At 40.6% G+C, this 24,235-nt stretch overlaps 1 protein-coding gene across 2 annotated transcripts in view; it reads right to left on the bottom strand.

The window, feature by feature from the left end:
• AP3D1 (adaptor related protein complex 3 subunit delta 1) overlaps positions 1-24,235 on the bottom strand; it is a 51,349-nt gene that overhangs the window by 12,777 nt on the left and 14,337 nt on the right. For both annotated transcript variants that reach the window (XM_064469759.1, XM_064469760.1), the window contains exons 2-21: positions 18,387-18,482; positions 17,603-17,683; positions 16,741-16,821; positions 14,714-14,821; positions 14,237-14,366; positions 12,199-12,338; positions 11,870-11,943; positions 11,358-11,407; positions 9,705-9,754; positions 9,252-9,300; positions 8,346-8,491; positions 6,848-6,996; positions 6,525-6,755; positions 4,923-5,154; positions 4,284-4,429; positions 4,006-4,147; positions 3,005-3,076; positions 1,969-2,044; positions 945-1,144; positions 176-249 (exon numbers count right to left, since the gene is read on the bottom strand). In XM_064469759.1, coding sequence (XP_064325829.1) covers positions 176-249; positions 945-1,144; positions 1,969-2,044; positions 3,005-3,076; positions 4,006-4,147; positions 4,284-4,429; positions 4,923-5,154; positions 6,525-6,755; positions 6,848-6,996; positions 8,346-8,491; positions 9,252-9,300; positions 9,705-9,754; positions 11,358-11,407; positions 11,870-11,943; positions 12,199-12,338; positions 14,237-14,366; positions 14,714-14,821; positions 16,741-16,821; positions 17,603-17,683; positions 18,387-18,482 — 2,327 coding nt within the window. The remainder of the gene's footprint in view (positions 1-175; positions 250-944; positions 1,145-1,968; positions 2,045-3,004; positions 3,077-4,005; positions 4,148-4,283; positions 4,430-4,922; positions 5,155-6,524; positions 6,756-6,847; positions 6,997-8,345; positions 8,492-9,251; positions 9,301-9,704; positions 9,755-11,357; positions 11,408-11,869; positions 11,944-12,198; positions 12,339-14,236; positions 14,367-14,713; positions 14,822-16,740; positions 16,822-17,602; positions 17,684-18,386; positions 18,483-24,235) is intronic.

Here is a 24,235-nt window from a genome sequence, read left to right as displayed (position 1 = left end):
CTGCAGTGGGAACCCATGCCTGGATGATCATCTAAGGTTACGTCCAAGATATGGCTTAGTGACTTAGTCTTTTCACCTAGTGGACTGTAGATAGTGCCTTTGCCTGTTTAGCCCCAGACGTGGCCTCATGCATTCTGGTCAGCAATTAAGTAAATCCATGTAAACTGTCACTTACTTATCCAGATCTATATCAAGTGCCTTATATGGATCATTGGGATCTTTCTCATCCTCATCACTGGGCAAAGCATTCTACAGGAGAGATGAAGAGACCATCCACTGAAGAAGCAAACCACAGGCAATTTCAAAAATAAAGCTTTACATTGCTCAAACCAGTCTTTTTAAAGATTGTGAACCCTAGAACAGGTCAGCTTGCAGTCAGGCACAGCAAGTTACACAAACAATGCACTTTAACACAGCATCTAGTTACAAGATTAATTTAGAACTGAAAACCGTTCTTCATAAACTGCAGGATTTGAATTGCTGCTGTTCGGTTTTGATTAAAGGAAGTTTTAGGAACAAACACATTGCATCATTACCATGCACCATTAATTATAATCAGCTGCAAACCTGCTGACTAGACAGCAAGTTAATGTCAAAGTGAAGCAGCAGAGCATAACAAATGAAGTGACTATTTGGACAGTGTTACTTTTATAGCAGAGATGCATATTGTTTGTTTTGTGAGGTTTTGGGTTTTGTGTGGTTTTTTTTCTTAAATAGCTTCAGTGTCAATTTTTGGTTTTTTGTGCACAAAGAGAATAATTTCTCCCCCTGCCAAGAACAGCCTAGGACCATCTCAGTCAGTCATTTCTTAAACAGCTTTGCAAGAAATCAGAGCTCAAACTGCAATAATACAGACTGGCTGGCAGTTCTTGGGGAAACAAAATCTCTCAAAAGCAGCGCACAGATAAACCCCGCAACTCAGGCCACCAACCAAAGCAACTGACCTCTGGCATCTCTTCTGTTATGATATCAATGTGGTGAGCTGGAGCAATATCCTCCTCACTCTCCGTGTGCAGAGAGTTATGGCGATGATGTTTACCCCTCTTCTCCTTTTTCTGTTTTTTCTTTTTCTTGTCTTTCTCCAGTTTTTGTTTATGTCTTCGCTCTTCTTCCAGTTTCACATACTGGTCAGACATAGGCATCCCTGCAGAGGAAGCCAAACTGCTGTCAGGTACAGTCCACATGGACACTGATCACTGAAACAATACGTTAGGAGTAAACCTTGCTTAAACCTTCTCAGAATTAGAAGGATCAACACCTCTCTATGCTTCCATGTCATCTCACATACAGCCCCAATAGCACCAGCTTTATTATCACACTCCATCCCTCCAGAAACAGGACAGAGCTCTGTCCTGCTCCCTGATTCTCATCCACATTAACTGGATTACAAAGAACATCTAAACATCGATATTTTAAGTAGAATTGGTGCCACTGCTGTACTAACACTGACAACTTCCCACACTTTTTGAAAAAACTTTGTTATGTAAGCCTTAAATATTTGCACTTAGAACTCATCACTTGCAGTGTACTGCACTTCAGCACCAGCTTTTCAGTGCTACAAACCACTCACTAGATGTACAACTACCTTTTGATTTTTGAAACAAGATACTGAAATAGTGTCTCTACCATTAGAATCCACTTAATGTCTCCTGATCACCTTCATCAGCCCTCTAAGACATTCCAAAGGTGACTGTGACCTACACAGAACAGTGGTTAGTTTACATGTTACACAGACCTGACTGCACAATATACCTAATCACAGAATGACTTCTAATACTGTCTTGAGAGAAACTGCACTTGGACTGCAAAATACTCTTCCCAAATATGTGTAAGTTAAGGAGATACATCTAAGTCTAATGAAAGTCTGCTCCTTGCCCTTAAAAGCCTAAGGAGGAATTCCTAAGAAAGAATTATTACTTTTACTTAACTGAATTTCTGTAATTGATTTTAAAGGTCAGCTGCACTTACCTGGAACTTTTAAGGGGACAGAAAGGTCAATCTGGACCACAGGTATGTGTTCCACACCTGGAGTGTCTTGGTATCGCTGGGAAAAATGAAGATTTGTTACATTCCAAGTATTGCCAGATACAAATCTATATAAATACACATTTCAAAACATCAAGCAGTTTAATCCTTTAATGAATGTTTTAAAGGATAGGAATGGAATAGCTCAGCACTAAATCCTATGTGGTAGCAGAGTGTATTTTAAAGCCAGCTGATAACTACTATGAAAGACCCTACTTTTAGCTACAGTTTTTTAACCCTGCTACTGCCCTGAAGAAGGCTTGTTGCAACTCTGAAGAATTTTTGGTTTGTTTTCTTATTGCTAATAACTTGCCACTTCAAAAGATAAAGTTTGATAATTGAGTTGAGGAAAATGGGGCAGTCCTTAGGATATACAGGGAATAAAGCAGGTTCTTTCCCCGAAAAAAGGTGTTAAGAAGAGACCACAATGACCTTTTGATCCATATGACACACTGCATGTTCAAGAGGGACATGTTCAAAGTTCACTCTCCCTTCACTGCTCTTCATGAAGGGTCTGACAATCTGAACCCTTCCATCACCCAGAGTTGGGACAGACTACCTGCACAGGAATTTGTCACACAAGGGCATAGAGAAGAAGGGTTTCCTTGACAGCTTTTAGAGTCCTTGGTGAAACACAAACACTGCGCTTGCTTTCCATGACAAGTTAATCCAGATTGTTCTAAACTACTCTGTAATGGGAGCCGTGACAATTACCACTCTCTTATTTCTAAACTGGAGGTCCAGAGATACACAGAAAGCAGGCTGCTCTTGTGACATTAGGTCATTTGTGAGCTTCTCAACACAAACAAGACTTGTAAAATAGTTGTAGGTACCCTCTCCAGTCGGCACACTATCAAGTGATCAGAACTACAGTGGAAATAATCAGGATGTCCCAGAGGACAGCTGCAGATCTGACATTCAGTGAGCCTTCACACAATTATGAGAGGCCAGCAAGAGATTTTAATTCAGACTCACTCACCTTCTGTGGGGAAGGAGAGCTTTTAATATAAAATGGGTTGTTTGCCTGTTCTTGTTTCCGGGCTTCTCGACGCTGGAAGCAAGAGAGTATTTCTAGTTAGAATGTTTATCAGCAAAGAGAGATAAAAGGCATCAAAGCATGAAATGCAATCTCCCTGAATTTTTGGAACAACGCAAAACTACTTGCAAAAAGACTCCAGCATAGCACCTTGAGTATGATAAACCAGTTTTGAGTCACAGGACATTCTGGAATGTAACTACAAGTACTATTACTACTCTAATATTTCTTAGAACATACTTTGCTTTTTAATTCTGGACTAGAGAGAGTAACTTCCAAACACCAGATTTTGCTGGCAATTCAACTGGTTTTATTTTCATTTTTGCAAAGAGAGGAAGAAGAGAAGGTTTTTATCAATAAAAAAAGTTCTCTCTATGAAAACAAAAAGGTCAGAAGCAAGGAAGGTGGTATCGCTACTGAGAGCGGTCACATTACAGTAATTTGTAGAAGCTGCTAAAGTCCATGAGCAGAGACGCTGCTTCTTTTTCTGCTGATGTAGAGCGCACAGAACAGCAATACACCAGTGGAGGTGGTGTGTAAGAGACCAAATAGCTGCACAGCTCAGCACAAATGTTCATCCTCAAGACCCTGTACGTCAAAGTGAACTCCACTAGACACCACAGTTCACAGGTCAGACTTTTACAAGACCTCAAAACTCCTAACAAGGGCCAAGTTATTATAATATCTTGTTTCCATTTGGACAAGACAGGCAAGCTAGACTTCCAAGAGAGCTTTATATGGAATGTATTCCACGATGCCTAAAAAAATACCCATATCCAAACACATATATTTTGTTCACATCGAATCATCAGATTTCCTGAGCTGTAGAGAGCAGAACGGCTCCCTGGCTATATGGAGAATCCACAACCGCTCCAGCTGCTTTAGTAGCACTTACAGCATTACTACTGAATTACGTAGGGAAAAGCATTTTAACGTTCACTCACCCTGGCCAGTTCCTCTTCATCTATTTCTGGCTGCCTATGTCTGGAATGCCTTTGTTCCTCCTCATGAAAAATTGTTTTGGGCTTGTCATCTTCAGACTCACTGTCTGATGGAGGTTCATTGATCCAGGCATCAAGGTCCAAGCTGGTAAGAATTGCAGTAAACAAATAGCTTGATTCAGCACACTGGAGTATTTCAGTGTTTCTCATCACATACTGAGCTTTACTATTTAAGAGTCTAAAAGTTTAAATAAAGCTTTGGGAGAGAGAAGGAACCGTACCCTTCTGGAACTGGTACTTTCTTCTGTGCTTTAGGAGCCACAGGGTTCAGCTCACCAGCAAACAGGGCTATTACTTCCTCAGCTACAGGTACTTCTTTTATTTGTAGCTTCTGAATAAATTTTATTAGCTGCAAAATGCAAGCAGCCTAAAAACAAATGCAGAAATAATTTCAGGATTAATATTAACAAACTGAACAAAAAAAAATCAACTGCAATGAATGTCAGCAGACGATAGCTGTCCTACTCCATTAAGGGAACTAAGGGAAGCAGCATAACTGCGGGTTTGGAGCAAATGTAAAAAAAAAATCCATATTAACCCTCTCTTCTAGCTGTGTCCTTATGTGCTTGCATAATTTTAAAGTTAAACTGCTTTGAGTGAAATTCTTGCAAGCAGTCTTTTGAGGTGGTATTGAACCGGAGTAAGATCTGGGCTCTGACATGAAATGTCACTACTCTTCCCAGTCCTCTAGTTCTAGAGCTTCTCTTTCACTGAGTTACAAGAAAACACAGAATAAACGAACAATTCCATTGATACCAATGGCTATATAAAATGTGCATGTCCACAGAAAATTACGTATATGCTCCAAGACAGATGAGAGTCTTTGTACAATAAATTCCAAAGCAAGTTTGTTCCCTTACCCTCTCCTGCACTTCTAGATCTGCACTCTGTACAAACTGAGGCAAACGCTCAATCATCAGCTGTGTAATTTCCTGAGCTGCTTCCTTTACCCCAGATTGCTCTTTCTGCTGTAGGATGGATGCATAGAGCTTCACCATGTTCTGGACATAAACTGCCTGGATGTGGCCTGGTAGAGTTGTAACTTTAGGCCTCAACATTGCTTCTAAAGTTTGGTTTGCTTCCTCGAGGTGTCTGTAAAGACAGAGTGGACAGATAAAAGACAGCAATTGAGAAATTTCAACAATTCATCAGCCTTCCTGGAGAAGAATTTTTCAAAAACCTCAGTTGAGTGCTGCAGAAAGACAGGGCAGACTACAAATACATAACCATTTGCCCTCTGCATATTTTCCCCTTACAAATTACAATATTAACATGGCACAGAAGAATTTACAGCTTTACCCTTTTACAGAAGGGGAAGGACAGCTCAGTTTCCACCTTTACAAGTTCAGTATTCTCTCCATTAACTACACATTGCACCCTTAAGTGCCAACTCCATTGGTTCTAGCAGCCCAACTACCTTCCTGCAGTTCTGTACTTCACCACTCACATCAATGAGGTGGTATTTCCAATCATTTACTGAAAAGAAACAGATCTAGTAGGCAATGCTTAATACACAAAAGAATGCAGATCATAACACTTGTTTTAATAAATCTCATGCTCTTATTCAAAACTGCCTGCTCACAGCTAAATGGAAGACGCATAAAGTTACTGGTCCATTACGAATGGAAAGCTTAAGTTCTTTCAAAGTAAAAATGGGATCAAACTGAACCAGGAGAGTATGTTCTCTTGCTTCTTAATCTACAATTTTATTTGCAGAACTTTTTTTAATTAAAAAGCTCTGAGCTGTACCAGTGTTGCCTAAAAATATCACACCTACTATGTGATTTTAAACTGGAACCTGGAACCAGTGTTCAGAGTGGCAGTTACAAGAACAGGCACCAAACCAGATGACAGAAGGAGACTATAGCATCATGGTCTGTCCAGCTTACCAAAATGAAAGCTAGGGAAGCATGTGTATATGCGCGTGCAACCACGAGACACATCTACTTAAGGTAAAAGCCACTATCGGCACAAGAATATTGAAAATTGTGCTACTGTGGGTCCAGATAAGTTTTGAGCAAAAAAGGTGACTTCTGAACCCCAGAAAGATTAAGCTCTGCAAAAACCTTTCAACAAGGGCAAAACAGGGAGGAGATAAAAAACCAATTCAAACATGGTGACTGAACATTTTCCCTATGATATAAGTGGGGTTAGATCTTAACAGTTAAGGAGTTCCATCAGTGTCTTAAGATCTTACTGGTTATACTCACAGTTGCGCCTTCCTGCATCAGTACGCAGGGCTAGAGGTAAGAAAACTGACCACATACTCAAAATGAAGTATCCATCTTGGCTAGAAACAGCTGAGGAGTCTTACAGGGTGAGGGAACAGGAAAGAAGCAATCATTTTGTTAGCTTTAGGGTGCATATTCTGAACTATCCTTCTCTCAAAAACACTTTTCAGTGACCTGAATTTTTGCCCGAAAGTAGCTGCTCAAAGCACGTCTGGCTTTGTTTACACTTACTCAGAGAACTCCCCACATATCCAAGCAGCAGCATAAAGCACCTCACAGATCCCATTTCTCTGGGTGTTGCTGGCTATGAGATGAGCGTTGTCCAGAAGCATGGCCATTTGAGAAACTGCAAATTTACGAATAGCTTTAACTCTGATAGCTACATCTAACATCTGAGCTGCTATAAGATGCCCATGCCGTGTGCCTTCCAACCGGGTCAGCTCCACCAAGATGCTTATGTACCTACAAAAAGTGAAAGGGATGCAATTTTATCAGCAGATAATCGTGCATTACCATTGCTGATGATCTCAAAGTTGACACGTAAAAACACTGACCATTCAAAGTTTGTGATATATTGGTAATTGGACTGACTACAAATATCTATGATTTTGGTCAGCAGCTCATCCCGGTACATCGTCCCTTCTGCTTTGTCCACGTGGATCATCAGTTTCTTCACTATCTCCATCAAGTTCTTCTTCGATACCTGTTAAAGGAGTTATTGAAGGGTTGAACCAAAACTAAGCCATTTCCCACACTGTCAAGTCCTTCTAATTCTGTTAAAGCAGCTGCTAGCTCTTTGACAGATCTGTGCCATGTGTTAAGAGACCAGAACCACCTCTAAGCCCCAGTTTCAGTCACAGCTGAAAAACTGCAGCACAAGTACACAAGACCATGCTGTGAGAGAGCTGAGAATAAGAATTACTAGCAGCAATGCAGAAATCCAGGAGAAAAGTGAATCTTCTACTTTTGCCAGGTAGAAAATGTAATAGTTTAAAACATTTTTGGTTCTAAACTAAATAAATACAAGCGCCATTAACATCCAGCAGAAATCTAGCATTTCAAAACATAGTGTATTAACTTGCTCTGGAAACTTATTTGTCTAAATGAAGTCACCAAAATATTCAGTAAATATCACCAGTTGATTAAAATGCTAAACTTTTTCCTAGGTTATCTTTTGACTAAAGGCATAACGAGCAGAATTTAACCTCCTGAACTGAGAATGAACCCTTATTATTCTCTTTGCAACCATATTAAAACCACCACCCTGTCATTCCCATCTCACAAGGAATACCAGACAAAAGGTGTCCTTACTTTTTACTTTCTCCTCTAAAATAGGAAACTATGAGACCCGTCTGTCACGATCCCTTTATGCGTGTGTGGGGCACAGACCCGAGTGAAAGGCACTTTACTATATCAGTCATAACCACAGCCCTTTCAGAGATCGCATGTTGTCCCTACAGGATTGCCCCTGTAGCCTATGCATGTTTCATCAACTGCCCTGCACAGCTGCAGAACATGTGCACAGAACTGGTGGCACGCTGGAGACCAAACAGAATGAGATTCTGTACATTAAAAGGCATAACAATATTTACAGTGAAGGGCAAATTTGACGATAAGACAGTTTAAAGCTGCCTTCTCCTCTCTTTCAGAGTGCTCCGGACTGTTTCCCAGGCTTTGCATAACTTCATCAATCTGAGCTATGGTGTGCTGCAATGTGGACTTCAATACAGAACTGCACTGACCTATCCAAATATGCCTGTGGTCCACTTAAAACCTAGACTAAGGGCAGAAGAAGCACCTAAGGCTTAGGTATTAGAAAAGCAGCCTTCTGGGTGACTTCCACAGCACCTGAACTCAGAAACTCCTCCCAGTCTGAATCAGATTTTAAAGCCCCCTCAGCTCATGCCAGATCTTGTACTTGTCTTAAGTGCCAAAAAAGATGAGTTGTTATCATGAGACTACTGGGGAGAGGGAAAGAGAACGTTGTATGTTTTTCTTAAACATCAACCTCCAGGGGGCTGGAGAGGAAAGGAAATACATGTAGAAACATACCATGCCATACAGGAGATCTAAAGCTCTGAGTCGGATAGACTCATCTTTGTCGTCCAAACATTGGAGAATGAGATCCTTGTGAGACTGAACTGATTTAGGATGCGTTTTCAGGATTTTGGACATAGCTAACAGTCCCAGGTATTTCACTGTGAAAGACAAAATAAAACTTCTTTCCAAATATAGAAACACTGTTTTGTGTTGAGCGTGAAATCTTAATACCGAGTGCTTCTACTGAAACCAGCTTTAATACACTCAGAAATCTATGAGGAAGAGAACTTTTGAGTAACAGTGTATCACAGATTAGTCTTTAATTTCATAATCTCATATACAGGCATGTAATTACATATATACTCTTTGTTTCAGTCTTGTACCGCAAATTTTATCATTGATTTTTTATAGAAACTATGGGTTTTGAGACCAGGCATCACAGGATGAACACAGCTTTAAAAGCACTAACAGGACTCCTGTATTAAGTAGCAGCCTTGTTCTCAGTGGGAAAAATTCATAAGGCAGGAAAAAGGTTTGCACAAAAAAAAAAATCATTTCCCATGTTCTTTGCAGTCACTAAAATAGGTTACACTATAGAATATCCCTCACTGCTTTCCAAGCAGCAAGTTTATAAAAAGGGGAAAACCCAGAGCATGGAAAGAGAAGTGGTTTAGGTTTACAAGATGACAAACAGCAGTAATAATTAATCTCATTTGTTGTAAAAGCACTCATTATAAGAAGTGCTCACTATCAAAAATTATCTCCACGTACAAAAACCCAGCAATTGGTTACAACGTACCAGGTACTACAACACTGAACAAGCTGTTTGGAGAAACAGCTCATTGCTCAAAGGCTGCTGCAATTTCTCCCCAGTGGTTGGTTGCTAAAAGCTTCCATGTAGACAAGCAACATACTTACAGTTCTGGTCAGAATCTTCTATCAATATCCTTAACTTCTGAACACAAAGCTGGAAAAAAGATCACATCATGCTTATTACAAGCCTTAAAAGTCTTAATGAAAATAACTCATGAAGTTTACTCATACACAAGGAAGTATTCTGACCAAGACCCGGGGCCTCTAGTAAGAGGGTTTGGTTGCATTAACAGATTTCAAAGCAAAGGGAACCTCTGTGTGATTGTATTGATAGTAGCAGCTGAATAAGAGTTAGGAGAACTCTAAATGAGAAGAATCTGCATTTTAGAGCAAAGAAAATAAGAGAATTTATATAGGAAATGCTTCAGTCTGGGTGAGGGTGCTTCAGGGAGCTACTGCTTTAACTGTTGGCAGAGGAACAGAATCCATTTTCTCCATGGCACTTGGTATTACACAGTAGAGCAGAACAAATAACCCCACCAAAACCCAGTGCCGTACCTGGATGCTAGCGCTGTGATTAGGCATCCCAGAGGACAAAGATATCAAAACTGAAATGCACAAGCAGAAATCTTAGTATTTCTGTGTTCTGAATGAATGCAACAACACAACACCTAAAGGTCAATGGTGAGTTCAGCTCACAAGGAAAGATGCCAGTTTATTTTGTTGTTTGTTCGCCTGGACTTTTGGGGGGTGGAGAGAAGTTTGCGAGACAAACTGTAGTTTCATATACCTTAAGAGTAATAATAGCAGAGACGGGAAAAAAAGTGTAGAGGTAGGAACCGCTAGAACAGCCAGGTCAAAGCTGCTTTTCATTATGCTCTGCTCTCATTAAGATTTACTTTACTGATATTGCGTAGCAGTCAAGACAGTAAATGTCATCAGCTACTGTACAGCTGAATCTTTAAGTGTGCACTTCCCTAATGTAATAAGATGCAGCAATGGATCCTTGAGTTTAATGTAATTAGATTGGAGCTTTAATCAAGCCAGCAGAGACTCAAGGCACAAATCAGGTCCCGTTGTTGATTATTTTGGGCATTTGTAAAGCTGTGGCAGCACGCAACCCCACAGCGCAAGAGGTGGCATTATCTTGTTAACTGCTGCTGTCACATAGCATGTCCATGCCAGCACCAACTCTTACTGAGCAAGCCACACATGCTGCCCTTCGCGACTAGTAAGTACAGTGGCATTTTGCTCTCCATAATCCTGCAGAGCTACATTTCAAAGGAGGCATGTTGGATGCTATCATTTCAGGTCACGCAAAGAGCTGGCAGGTGCAAGGTGCTGCTCTAATGCAGGCACACAGCTTCACGTCTTATTTTCTGTATTTGAGTTTTACTTTACAGTCCCTGAGGTGTCCTGGGTGTGTGAATTTCCCTTTGACCACAGAATTATCCTATTGTATCTCAGCAAAGCACACTCATCTTAACCTGTGGTATTTCTCCCCCCATCATAGCGTCATCTCACATTTCCCTGAAGGAATAAACACACACGGAGTGACACATCACCCTTTCTTCTTTGAACCGACCCAGTACAGCAAGTTCCTGCATCATTATCCAAACTACCCACAAGAGACAGGCTTGTGGCCAAACTGCAGATGTCAATAATCCTCTACTTCCACACTGTGATAGGGAAAGCGTCAAGTCTGAGCTGGAATACTGTGTTATCCCTTTTTGCCTTTGCTTCTCTCTCCATCCCCATTATGGGGTTTATATCCCTCCCCCAGAGGTTGAAACTGTAAATCAATGATTCCAATTAGCTCCTTTAAGGAATTACACCAAGTTTTTAAGCTGTGAAATAGTAGAACTAAAATTAGTCTCTTCCTTCATCGCATAAGAAAACTGTGTCGAAGTTTCCCTGAGGCATCATTCTAATTCTATTGCTGCTGGTAGTTCTAGCAACATTTAGGATATAAATGCATATAATCACTCATTGTCTGTACTTCGTTTCAGCCTTTAGCAAATACGACATAGCTGTAGTAACTTAGCCTCATGGACTGACAAAGGATTTCAGTTACACAGTAACATGAATCAAAAGTTTGCCAGGGAACTTATTTCAGTTATAAAATACATTAAGTTAAAAAAGGTTTACAGATGGTGTTAATTGATGACAAAGGTAATGTTTTTTTTCTAGGTTACAAATATCAGTTCTCACCTGCTATTACTGTGTTCACACATTCATATAAGAGAGACATGGCTGAGGTGCTGAAACAGAAATCAAGTATTTTAAATAAGGGATAAAACCGGCACATGTTAAAGGGTTGTCAGCAATATCTGGGAGCTAGTTAACACCTTTAATTACAGGAGAAATTGCCAGTATTCTGTTCCATATACCTTCAAACTAGATGAAATGATTCTCACTTAAAAACTGTTGTGGGGAAGAAGGGCTACTGAATATTTTAAAGAAAAATAATCTCTGAGAAGCAGTATCACAAGGAATGAGGAAGGAAGCAGTTACTCAAAACCTCAGTACCAGTTACAGAGCACTGAAGCAATCTTGTCCAAGGATCAAATCAAATCCTCTGCCCAAGGTCAAAAATTCACAATAAGGCAGGCAGATGGAGAACCTCAAGTCTCTCAGAAATGCATCTGCAGACCTAGCTACTGACCTACCTCACAGGCACTTCACCAATCCTGAATGAACAAAGTAACACTTGTCATACATACCTATGGATGAGGTTGGTCAGAGGCTCAATCAGTTTCTTTCCCAGCCTAGGTTCTAATGGAGTAAGAGCACCAAACTATTGAAGAAGTACAGACAAGAAAGTGATTTAATAGCTGCTTTTAAACAGCATAAAAGCATTATTTAAATTGCAGCTCATTATATTTAAAATATTTTTCTCTCTTTGGTTGTGTTCACAAACAATAGAAGATATTCCTGGTTTCTGTTTATTTGGGTTTAATGGTAACTTTACCTCCAAGCAAGAAATTATTTCTACACTCAATGTAATTTGATGAGAACCCCAACCCTGTAAACATAAATCCAGAATACTTGCCAGTTTTATAATTTTAATGAGAACCCAATTATTGGTTGATGATGTCATCAACTTGAAAAAGAGCGGAGCAAGGGAAAGGTAGTTTTTGGGATTGCGTCGAGCCAGCTCACAAATAACATTTACTGCAGCAGACTGCACACCTGGGAAAAGTGAGGAAAGCAGAAATCTCATCAACACCTTAATTGTAATTGAAGTTTCTAGTGCAGAACTCCCAGAACAAAAGCAGCTAAAGATTCAGACTTGTGTCCAGAGGAATGGTTCAGCCTCATTACCAACCATGAAGTACTGAGCTAAACACAAAAATGCAAAAACAAACTGAGAAAGAATTTTATTTAATTGTGGCTGGGTATCCGCTTTGGGTGCTGTATTAGGAAGAACAGGATACTGCCAGCCTCTTTCCCCCTTTACTCTGGACAGCTTGTTCATGGGACACAGACAACATAGTAATCAATAGTCCTACCCACCAGAAAGTTTCCAAGAACTTTTGCGTCTTTAAAATACGTTAGACATGTTTAAATGCAACACAAAAATAACGAATACTGAAACAATCTGACTGGACAAGTTCATTCCCTTCTAATTGCTCAGCCTTTAAACTGATTGGGAACAACGTGGTATCTTTTAATCTGGGTTTTCTAGCAGAGGACAGTCCTTTTCTCCATAAAGCAATCAGTTATTTTCTTCCCTTGTCTGCAGGTGAGGGGGGTGGGTGTTTTGCTTTCTTTAAAAACATTGTCCCTAGAAGATGCACCTTACATGTCCACACCAAACTAGTCCAGTACATGCAATTAAATGTCTCCCTTTAAACACACACACAAATCAACCAGAGATCACAGAACTGCACCACACAGAATTCTTGAAACAAACTGTCATGGTTCAGCCTCAGTCGGCAACTGAACACCACGCAGCCGCTCGCTCACTCCCCTCACCCCTGTGGAATGGGGGAGAGAATTGGAAGAGCAAAAGAACTTGTGGGTGGAGATAAGCACAGTTTAATGATTACAATAAAATAATTATAATAATGATTATGATAATAATGAAAATAATGATAATAAAATGGAAAAGAAAAACAAACAGACGATACAACCGCTCACCACCCGCCGACCGACGCTGCCTGTCCCCGAGCCACGATTGCTGCCTCCCTCCCCCGGCCAGCCCCTCCCAGTTAACATACTGGGCATGACGTTATGTGATAGGGAATATCCCTTTGGCCAGTTTGAATCCACTCTCTTAGCTGTGCCCCCTCCCCTCCCGGCTTCTTGTGCACCCAGCAGAGCATGGGAAGCTAGTAAGTCCTTGACTAGTACAAGCGCTACCCAGCAACAGCCAAGACACCTGCATGTTATCTCAACATTGTTTTCATACTAAGTCCAAAGCACAGCACTGTGCCAGCTAGAGTGAAGAAAATTAACTCTATCCCAGCTAAAACCATGACACAAGCGCAGGGCATTTCAGTGCAGCGAGGGAAGATCAGCACCATCCTGGAAGACTGAGTGGAAGCGTGAATATGATACAGAGCAACTGCAAGTCTCCTGTGCTGCAGCTGCATTGCACTGCCACAGTACTGAAGGGCCCAAAGCAGTCTGGACTCAAAATTTAAATTTAAAATATAGGGGAGAAAAATAATTTCACATCACTTAGTATAAGTACATCCATTGCAAGCCAATAGCTGCAGCTTTGTAAAAGATCACAGGAAACAACAAAACACCCCCAAATCCTGAAATCAACTGAAATATTTTCAACAGCCAAGTAAGCAACAAACCAGGAATCATTAAGTAGCTTTGTCCTGCTAAGATGTAATCCACACTCATACAGTTTCAATAGCTTTAGGTTTGAAGTAAGAATTGGACATTTTAAAGAATGCATTTTTAATATGGCAACATCTGTCAAAACCCTCATATGCTCATCTACCTATTAAACAGGTGAATCAGTACCCAAAAGATGATCACAGCATTTTTCATGTATTCTTCTCTCTACAAACTCTACAAGTTTATATACCTAGATGTTTTGAAGCAGAACTAATTTACTAAAATCCACTCACCAGGATCTGGATCTTCAAGTTTCTCTTTAAGGCGAGGAAATGCAGGACGGAGGGACTCTGGGTATTTCAAAAAAACTTTGTACATGATTAACACTGCCTTCTTCCTGATATAAGGCTTTGTATGAGACATCTGTTAATGAAACAACAGCAATCAGACTCTTAGCAAATTTGTTTCCAGAGTTCTTTTCAAGGTCCTTATGTCCATACCACTGCCTCAAAATTTATTTCTGGGAGACTCAACTACTTTTCAAGAATTCAGCTTTGAGCGGGGAGCAAAATACTGTCATTTATCACCAAAACTAACAGAAAAGTTCAAGGTAATCCTCCTGAACTAAGATCTGTAAAGGGTCCCAAACCCCCATAAGAACAGTGTCACATTCAGAACTCTTACATGTGAAAACTAACAGATATTTACCAGATTTGAACAATTTAACATTTTCTTAATTACAGGAGAGAGTTATTTCAATCTTAACTCACCAGTGTCACGATGTCATTTGCCAAGTCCCTGGCAAGATCTGGAGTAACAAAACAGGACAAGCCAGTCAGTGCAACTCCAGTATCATACTGGTTAGGGCTACTCAGATCCTAAAAAAGGAAAAACAGGCTCAAAAATTTAAGATCACACAGGATGTTGAGAAATAATTTTCTCAGACCCATTTTATTCACTCCACACATATGAAGCAGAACTTCTACTTCTTGGGAATATTTACATCAACTATTAAGTGTCCTCCAACACCTGCTAAAATACAGCCAAGCCTGGGGTTTAATAATGGGCATGAGGAATCATAACAAGATGGATGACTGCAACAAAAAAGCAGTTAGAGATAAAATACCACCAAGGTAAGTTAGAAATGGCAAATAGCTTTTAAAGACTCATGATATGATCACAAACATGTTTGAAGTCCTAAAAAACGGGTATTAAATACTAACCCTGCTACCTCAAAATCCAACTGTCATCAACTTCAGTGGGAACAGGCACTCCTGTCGAGTGCTTAATCTCTATTAGAGAAATGAGATTACTTTCCTTCCAAGCTGCTAGCAGCACCATAACTTTCAGTCCATAAAGACATAACACAAGCTAGGGCGTAAAACACATTTCGTTGGACAAGTTTCCGTGGACTTATTTGAAGTCAGTATCCTACATAGTCCTGCATCGTCTTTCAGGTATTTCTAAGCTTCACTCTTACCAATATTAATACTCGTATCTGAGTACATTCAAGTATAGGCTATAAAACCAGACCTCACTGAATACAGGGGATCACAGGATCACTCAACTGCAGTTATTAAGTAACAAAAATATGAAGCACACAGAGCATTCCCACATGAACTACCAGAATTAACCATCTGGATTAATGTGTACATGGAGGCTGCTTTAGGAGAGCTAGACATAGCCAGGCCTTCAGGGTTTTGTGCCATTTGCACCTCATTTTAAAACCTTTTGCAGGTGGTAGGAAGTTAGATTCTACTTTAATGAAATCTACTACTTAAGGAACAACAAAACTTTGCAATTTATTCTGGCTTTAAAGTAGTTTGAGAACTGATAACCCCTCAAAATAGAAAGTTGCTACATCAATGAAAAAGCATCTTTATTTATGCCTTTAAGTAAAAACTCAGGCTCAAAAAGGAAGGAATACCATAGTAAGTGACTGAAATTCAGTACAATAAAATCTCCGTAATAAAGAAAATGGATGGATATAATTAAAAATAGGCACCTGTCAGAGCAGAAGAGTTTAAAAGACAAAGGGAAAAACACTAGTTCTTTAGGAAAGATACTGGATAACACCCCCCGATCTTTTTTTAAGCAAGTAAAAGACATTTTAGCTACTTAGATGGTAAAAATGTAGGCACATCTTGTACTTCATCAGCCAAGTTTTAAAGCAGTGATACTTTAAAAAGTTAAACTTAAAAATATATCTGCAATCTGAAGAACAGGAAAATACTCCTGCGACCCAGTAACTCTGAAAAAAAAAATAATCAAGTGATAAAGCCCAATAAAAACAAAATACAACACACTTTGGTACAATAATACAGAACACACCTTTACATATGCTCTTCACCATTTTTACACACAATTATACCAAACGAGTCAAAAGCCTGATCTGTTACTACCAGAAGAAGAGAGGCCCTCACAAACAGAAATTTTGTGGAGCCAGGTGACTGCTCATTTTACTTCAGGAACAAGAATGTTTTTCTAACTCATTACATTCTTATAAAGGCTGCCTAAGAGACTAGTAGTATTAACAAAGGTTATTGTTGTCACCATTCACTGTGATGAGTAAACACAGAGAGCTGGTATGAGACAGCACGAGGGAAGCCTATGGACAGGTCTTGAGTATTTCATTAATCCTTCAGCTTGTGGGATGAGAGCAGGCTGTAAATCAAGTAAACAGAATTCTACTTAAACACCGTTAGATTCCTAAAAGAGAGATACTTCATACGATTTGAAAATACAAGGAGGGAGACAGTGCAAGAAAAAAAATTAAGAACTGAAGTAAAAAATTTACCTTGCGGATCTGATTAGTAGTCAACATAATTACATCAGTCCCTTCATGAAAGCACTGAGAGGCAGCTAGGTAACCGATTCTCTGTAAAAAGGCAAGGAGAAAAAGAAAATTAGAAGTTTATACAATGATTACATAAACAACAACTGGCAGCTTCATAAGCAATATTAAAAAGATGAACAATTAGACAGAAGGTTTGTATAACAGGAAAGACAGGGTTCTCTATTCTTTCCTGATATAAACCCCCTTTTCTAATCTCACACAAGTAACATCTCCAGGGACAATATATTTATCTTAATGATATTAAACTAGCTTCACCTCCCCTACTTTATTAGAACAAACAGGTTCAATGACCACAAAGATGTAGAAATAAAACAGGATTGTCAGTAGAAGAAATGGGGACTATTACATATATTTTGTCTGTGTTGCATTTAGTACAAAACAAGAACAACACTCCTTGACTCCTGACTCTCAGGTACTAAAGCTCAATTTGGGAACTATTCCTTAAGTGGTAACATTCTGCCCCATTTGCTGGAAAAGGTCTACAACGTAGAGCACGAACAAGACCTTTCCAGAAAAATTATAAAGCTAAGTATGGCTGCTAGTAGGAATTGTAGGTGGCCTTCATGTAAAAAAAATACCCTGTTTTTTCACAAAAGATATTTGACAAACATCTATTGTCAAACACCTGGTAGAAAGAGCCTATACTAGCAGGTCGGGTATTATCCATATACTAGAAACAAATACAGCCTACTTCCTTTCCATACTGAAGAAAGCAAACCAAAAGATGATGTACCAATGCACTCATTAAATACAGTAATGAAGCAGCTTGGCTAGGGCAGTTGTAATTACACAGAGAACTCACTTTGAATGTAAACTTCGATGCACTCATGACTTCAATTATATTGAAAGCAGCCCAACTGATGTCGTAGCCCAGCATCTGTAACTGTGAGCAGAGAAGCCAAGAAAACAAACTTCTGAAATAAGAGACTCAAGAAAATAGGTAAAGATGCCTCAGAAAATGGAAGATGGAACAAGAATCCAAAAATAATACTGTAAGATATCAAATTTATGATTAACGTCACATTCTACGCCCCTTGTAATAAGTGAAATAAGTCTTGAAGTTCCACTCAATGCTAGTTTTAAATAGTTTGCATTAATTCCAGGTACTACATATGCAGTTATAAGCATCGTTGTGAAGTTTTTTTTCCCCCTGGATTTTTTTGTAATAAAAACCAGGACAGAACCCCAAAAGTAGTTCTTTAACAGTATTTCCCTCCTCTCCTTCTCAACAAAGGACTGCACAAAGAGAAACACCAGTTTCAAGTGCTTATGCAACTGCAATAAGAAACAACCCAGTTGAAAACTTTTAAAATTGGATTAGTTTAAAATCAGATTAGCTTCCTGATCTATCTCAATAGAATAAAATTGTACCAGTCCTAGTGCCAGCACAATGAACAGAATGGGAAAGAATATGCAGCCTCTGATGTCAGACATGTGGGAGCATTTTCACCTGCAGCCTGCGCTTACAACAGTCTAAGAAACTGCAGCCTAAGAGAAGGCGGCATTCAGGCCGAAGACTAGCTCCTAGTCAGCAAGGAAGAAAAAAAAAAAGATGCAATTACACCATATCCCAGCAAGGCACTTACATATGTAAGTTTGCAGACTGCATTTGCTTTCACTGCAATGTTATCCTGCTTTAGCTCCTGCTTGATCTCATCAATGCACTGCGAGATGTATTTTGCCTGAGGAAAACAAACAAAAATTTGTGCTCATTTACCAGGTTTGTACATTTCAGCATGTTCGTGGGGAGACACAGATCTCATCATCTGCAAGCACCAACCCTCCCCACCCCCAGCCTCCCCCCACCCTTTAGGTAAGGACTTAACACACACACACTATTTAGGTAAGCACTTAATTCTGACAAAACTACTAATTAACAAGAAACATCACAATTCTATTACAAAACCGAAGTACACTAAGATGTGGTTCCCCTTGCAATTCCACTGTTCAGTCCAGGGCTCTAGTTTCAAATATTTGTGAAAAAGTTGTTCAACAGACATTGTGTACCCAGCGGTCTGAACAAAACCTGCGCTCCACTGTTCCACCAGTCACTTACCTCAATGGGAAGTCAGAAATCCCCCATTCATTACACATCTAGAAAAACACTACTAATAGCCCACAAATTTAAGGTGTCTGATGAAAATACTATGAGTTAATCTTCTTTCAGGCACACCGTATACATCTGGCACTGCAGATGTGCACCTTCAACAGTCCTCACGCCTGAAGGGACACAGCTCAACTCTTGTACGGGGTACAGGCACCTCTGGCTGTAACCCTTGCCACCCACCTGAACCATGGCACGGATGCCCCCTCCCTGGTTTACAACTTAGATGAGTGTTTTTGCCATTTACACATTTTTGATAAGCAAGTTATTTGTATGAATTTCTCAGTAATTCAGAGAGCCAAATGTCAATGTTTACATTTAAACATTGGACCTTCACTTCTTTCCAAACAATCATGTTTGTGCTTGTTGGAGGGATGTGGCAATGCATGATTTAAAAATACCTGTTCAGATTTTACTTTAGAAATAGGCTTAGCTCAGTCAGCGATTCTTTCGCTTCACAATTAATTATGATTAAGTACTGAAGGTATCTGCTACAGAAATGAAAATTTAAGAGCAGAGAAGTAATCTCTCTTTAGAAAGCCACACACACACCAGGGTATTTCACATTCAATATAAATAAATCAACTGCCAGAGGAACCAGGTCAGAAACAGATTGCCTAGTTCCAAAGTAGAATCCTGCCTGAATACCATTACCTTCCACCAAAGAGATATTTTCAGCATAGAAGTCTACTGGCCTGCCTTCAATTAACATTTCTCCACTTTACTCTAAATTTTGTGTATTATCCCAACAATTCGTTGGTCTTTTACAATGTCCTAGAGTGATACTCATACTTCAAGTCATAAAAGTTTGCTGCTAGAAGCTGATCATGTTACTTTTTAATGAATAGTACATGCCAATAAAAATAAATTGTACAGGTCTGTAGTGCAAAGAGACACTGCAGTGATCCAGGTGAGGAAAGAGAGCAACTGAATTTTAACACAGGGACTTCATACTCCAAGCAGCAGTCATGGAACAACAATTTACAGTGCTATCATTTAAAGTCTAGCTACATCAGCGTTAAAATTCACCATCAGGACGCACAATGAATACACATAATTCAGAGGAACAGCAGCTTCACTGGTTTAACAGCTTCTGTATAAGCAGAATAATTATATTGGGCTTTTCTCCCAAAGTTTGTACTTACAGAGGGATAAAAGCCAGGTAAGCTCAGGTGGAACCACATTTGTTATTCTGAGATTTTTAGTAAAAGCCTTTGCTGGCCTTCACAGAGCTCCTGCCTGACCCATTCCTGCAGCCTGGTGAGGTCCCTCAAACAGCAGCCCTACTCTCCAGCATAACTCAGAGAAGGTCTGATGAAAGAAAGCTGGCAAGTGAATTTACTTGAAGAAGTTTAAGATATTCCTAAATGCCTGTATCTGGGGTAGAAATTCTATCTTTGCAATGGGAATTTTCACATTAAGGGAGGGCACGCTAAACACCAGAGATACCCTCTGTCCTCCTGGATACAGACAAGTGGGATCACATCTGCTGAAAGTGGACATGGCACTGCCTCCAAGTGCTTAATGATGTAAAGCTCAGGTGACATCTCCCAGGAAGCAGATTTGGGAGTCTAAACCCATTGCCCAAGAGTGACTCAGGTCCAGACAACTCCCATGGGAAGTTAAACTCTTGAGTTTAAACTAAAAAAACCCATCTGATAGAAGTCCTTCTTTCAGCATCTCTCAAGTGTGTGTTTTCTACTACAACATGCAATTGATCTACAAATGCATTGTACCAAGCCTTGAATATTTTACGCACACACAGAGAACGCTGGAACAGTGTCAGAATCCTTCCCATGCATATCTCGTTGCCACATCTTGGTCAGCAAGGTCAGCGCCAGTTCCCAGTGCGGGTTCTCAGTTTTTATGTCCCTAACCAGCAAGCTTCATTGTCATTTCCCATAGCATCTACCCCAATAAACATTAAGCTTAAGTTTCCTGAAAACCTCTTGGGAGTTGAACGTGAACCACTGTGTGATCAGGAGGGGAAAAAATTAGAGTACAGATAAGTTCAATAACGCACAGCCTGGTACAGCCAAATACAGGCCCCAGCATCACTAGCCGCACTTGATGGCCCCAGCAGCCCACAGGCAAACCCTTGTCTACCAGTTAGCCTAATGTAACAAGCAACTTCCTTTAAAGAGGGTAGAAAAGTATATTACAGAACTCAATCCAATCTGAGACTAAAATAAGGGATTTTGAAGAGCAGAAAGAAATCCTTCCAAAATAGCTGTACTTCAAACCCTGAAAGGCTACAAGGAATGGAAGACCCTATGCACAGAAAGCTTTAAAGGATCAGCAGGTACTCATTTTTTGTTAATCTATGTGGAGTCACGAACAAGCAATGAGGAAAACAGATTTAGTCTCCTACTTAAACCTGAAAACCCAGCCACCACACCCCAGGCTGATTCCCTACCACATTTAACTTCTATATAAATACGAAGGAAACAAGTACGCATGTGCGGACCTTCAGCGAAGCTCTTCCCTGGTCTCCAGCTAGTGCAATCGCTGACCTCCGCAAAGCACCACACGGGAGGTTGCACCAAAGCAATTTTGTGCTGACCGACACCCTGAGGCCGCACGCTGCAGCCTGTAAGGTGTTCAGTTCAGACAGTCAGGCTAGACAGGGAAAGGGTGAACCACCACCTGATGCAACAAAAAAAAATAATGGTCGTCACTCAGCCAGGCTAAACACTTGCAGGGAAAAAACCCTTTAACATACAAGACAAAATCTGGATATTTTTCCCAACATTGAGTCACTGCTAGTTTTTGCATAAATCATTCTAATATAGCAATTTCCAAGTGTGGTAATTAAAAATAATTACTTCCCAGGATAACTGGCTCAGTGTTTCATAAAATGCTTTGAGATCCCATGAAGAAAGGAATGCAAAAGGAAAATACTTCAGCACTCATTTATGCTCGGAGTATTGATTTTAATACCAATATATTTCTTAACTATTAATTCCTTGCTAATTCTGTGACAGTCTTATTTGAGGTCTTCCTGGGATGCTGCTCAATTGCTCACACATTTTGGCTGGTCAACTGAGGAGCACTTCTAAGTCACAATATTTATGGACCTTTGGACATTCCCAGCCAGCCTGCTTTGAGCAAGCAAGGCAATTATAAGGAAGCCTTTCACTCCCAGTGTAGTCAAGAACAAGCAGAGCCGTTAAGCGAAAGAACACCCTCAGAATGACGGCGATCGAGGCAAAGCTGCCAGTCTGCAGTCAAAAGCTGAAGGGCATATGATAACACAGAGAAAAGAGCTGAGGGGAGCTTTTTTTATTCGTGCTAGGCTGCCAAGTGGGAAAGGGGCCTTTCCCAACTCAGTGGAAAAGGCTACTTAATGAAATGCTATAGCAACCACTTGGGTGACTGTTTTCTCCTGTGCATCCCTCAGAAGGGGGAAGATTAGAGACACGCTCAGAGCAGCGCAGCTAAAACCCAAGTAAAGCACGCAGATGTTAGTAGTAATAACTCAAAGCTGTGAATACAGCACAAAGTCGTAAGTGCCATTTCTTAATGTATTCCACCAAACAGATGCAGTTTGCAATTTACATCCATTAAAAAAATACACAAGCTAACTTTTAAAGTAAGCCCAAATTCCTCAAGAATTCCAAGACCTCACCCAGAAAATATGTGCATTTAAACTAGCACAAATGGCTAAAATAAGAATGAAGGTATCAAGAATCAAAGACAATCCCTTTGAAACAGAGGGATGGAGGAAGGGAAAAGTGGGTCATGGTAAGAAGCCAAAAATATTAGTTTATAGGCTTTTTAATTTCCAAAGCCATGTTTTTTGAATTAACTTCGAAAAACACTAAAAACTATTCCAAGCTCCAGCCAAGACAGAACTCGGGGTTTGCTGACAATTTCAGAGAGATTCACAGAAGACAGATTTCAAGCAATACGTGAAAGAAGTTGAAAAATCACTAATCTAACTGAACAACGATTACATTCCTAGGAAATGTGACTCTCTATGCTGTACTTCCATTGGCTGATGAGAAAACATTAACGACTAGAATGGATATCGCTGCAGAACCTTTACATTAAATTTAATCATGAAAGCTATTCATTTCCAAGAAGCTGTACTCTCATCTCAACCATGCACCACCTTCTGAAACCAAGAGATGGCAAACTCATATCCTTACCACTTTGGGTTACAGTCCAGCAAACCAAATGCAGCAGAATCCCCCACTGAAGTCCCTGTCAGGACCCAGCCTCAATCCACTGGATCTGCTACGACTGGTTTGAGATTCAAACCTGTCACTGCAACGGCAAAGTGCTTTCCACCTGGATGAAACAGCAAAATGTCAGTGAACATTAGTCCCTATTTCTCTTGCACTTCCAGGGTTAAGTAGTGTTTTAAGGGAAGGATGATTAACAGTGAATGCCGCAGGAAGCAAGGTATGATCTTCAGAGGTCCCTTCCAACCCCTACCTTTCTGTGATGTAAATGTGTAACTATACCATTCTAGAACGGAAAAAGTTTGCAATAAGTAGAATAAAAAAAAAACTGAAATATCCTGCATCTCCAACAGCGCAGAGTCTTGTTGGAGGCCTGTAACTCACGGTGTTCCCCAGGGGTCTGTGCTGGGGCCAGTCCTGCTCAATATATACATCAATGAGCTGGACGAAGGGACAGAGCATCCCCTCAGCAAGTTCGCTGACGATACCAAGCTGGGAGGAGTGGCTGATGCGCCAGAAGGCTGTGCTGCCATCCAGCGAGACCTGGACAGGCTGGAGAGCTGGGCCCAGGGGAACCTCATGGAATTCAACAAGAGCAAGTGCAAGGTCCTGCCCCTGGGGAGGAACAACCCCCCGCACCAGTACAGGCTGGGGGTGACCTGCTGGAGAATGGCTCTGCTGAGAAGGACCTGGCAGTGCTGGGGGGCAGCAGGTGACCCTGAGCCAACAATGTGCCCTTGTGCCCAAGGAGGCCAGCAGTGTCCTGAGGTGCATTAAAAGGAGAGCGGCCAGCAGGGCGAGGGAGGTTATCCTCCCCCCTCTACCCTGCCCTAGTGAGGCTGCATCTGGAGTGCTGTGTCCAGTTCTGGGCCCACCAGTTCAAGACAGACAGGGAACTACTAGAGCTACAAAGGTGATCAGGGGCCTGGAGCATCTCCCTTATGAGGACAGGCTGAGAGACCTGGGTTTGTTCAGCCTGGAGAAGAGAAGACTGAGGGGGGATCTCATCAATGCTTATAAATATCTGAAGGGCAGGTGTCAGGAGGATGGGGCCGGACTCTTTTTCAGAGGTGCCCAATGACAGGCCAAGGGTCAATGGGCACAAGCTGGAACACGGGAAGTTCCACCTGAACATGAGGAGAAA

The sequence above is a fragment of the Phalacrocorax carbo genome, chromosome 19, assembly GCF_963921805.1.
Source record: "Phalacrocorax carbo chromosome 19, bPhaCar2.1, whole genome shotgun sequence".
In the NCBI taxonomy this organism is placed as follows: Eukaryota; Metazoa; Chordata; class Aves; order Suliformes; family Phalacrocoracidae; genus Phalacrocorax; species Phalacrocorax carbo.
This window is presented reverse-complemented; position numbering and strand designations above follow the sequence as displayed.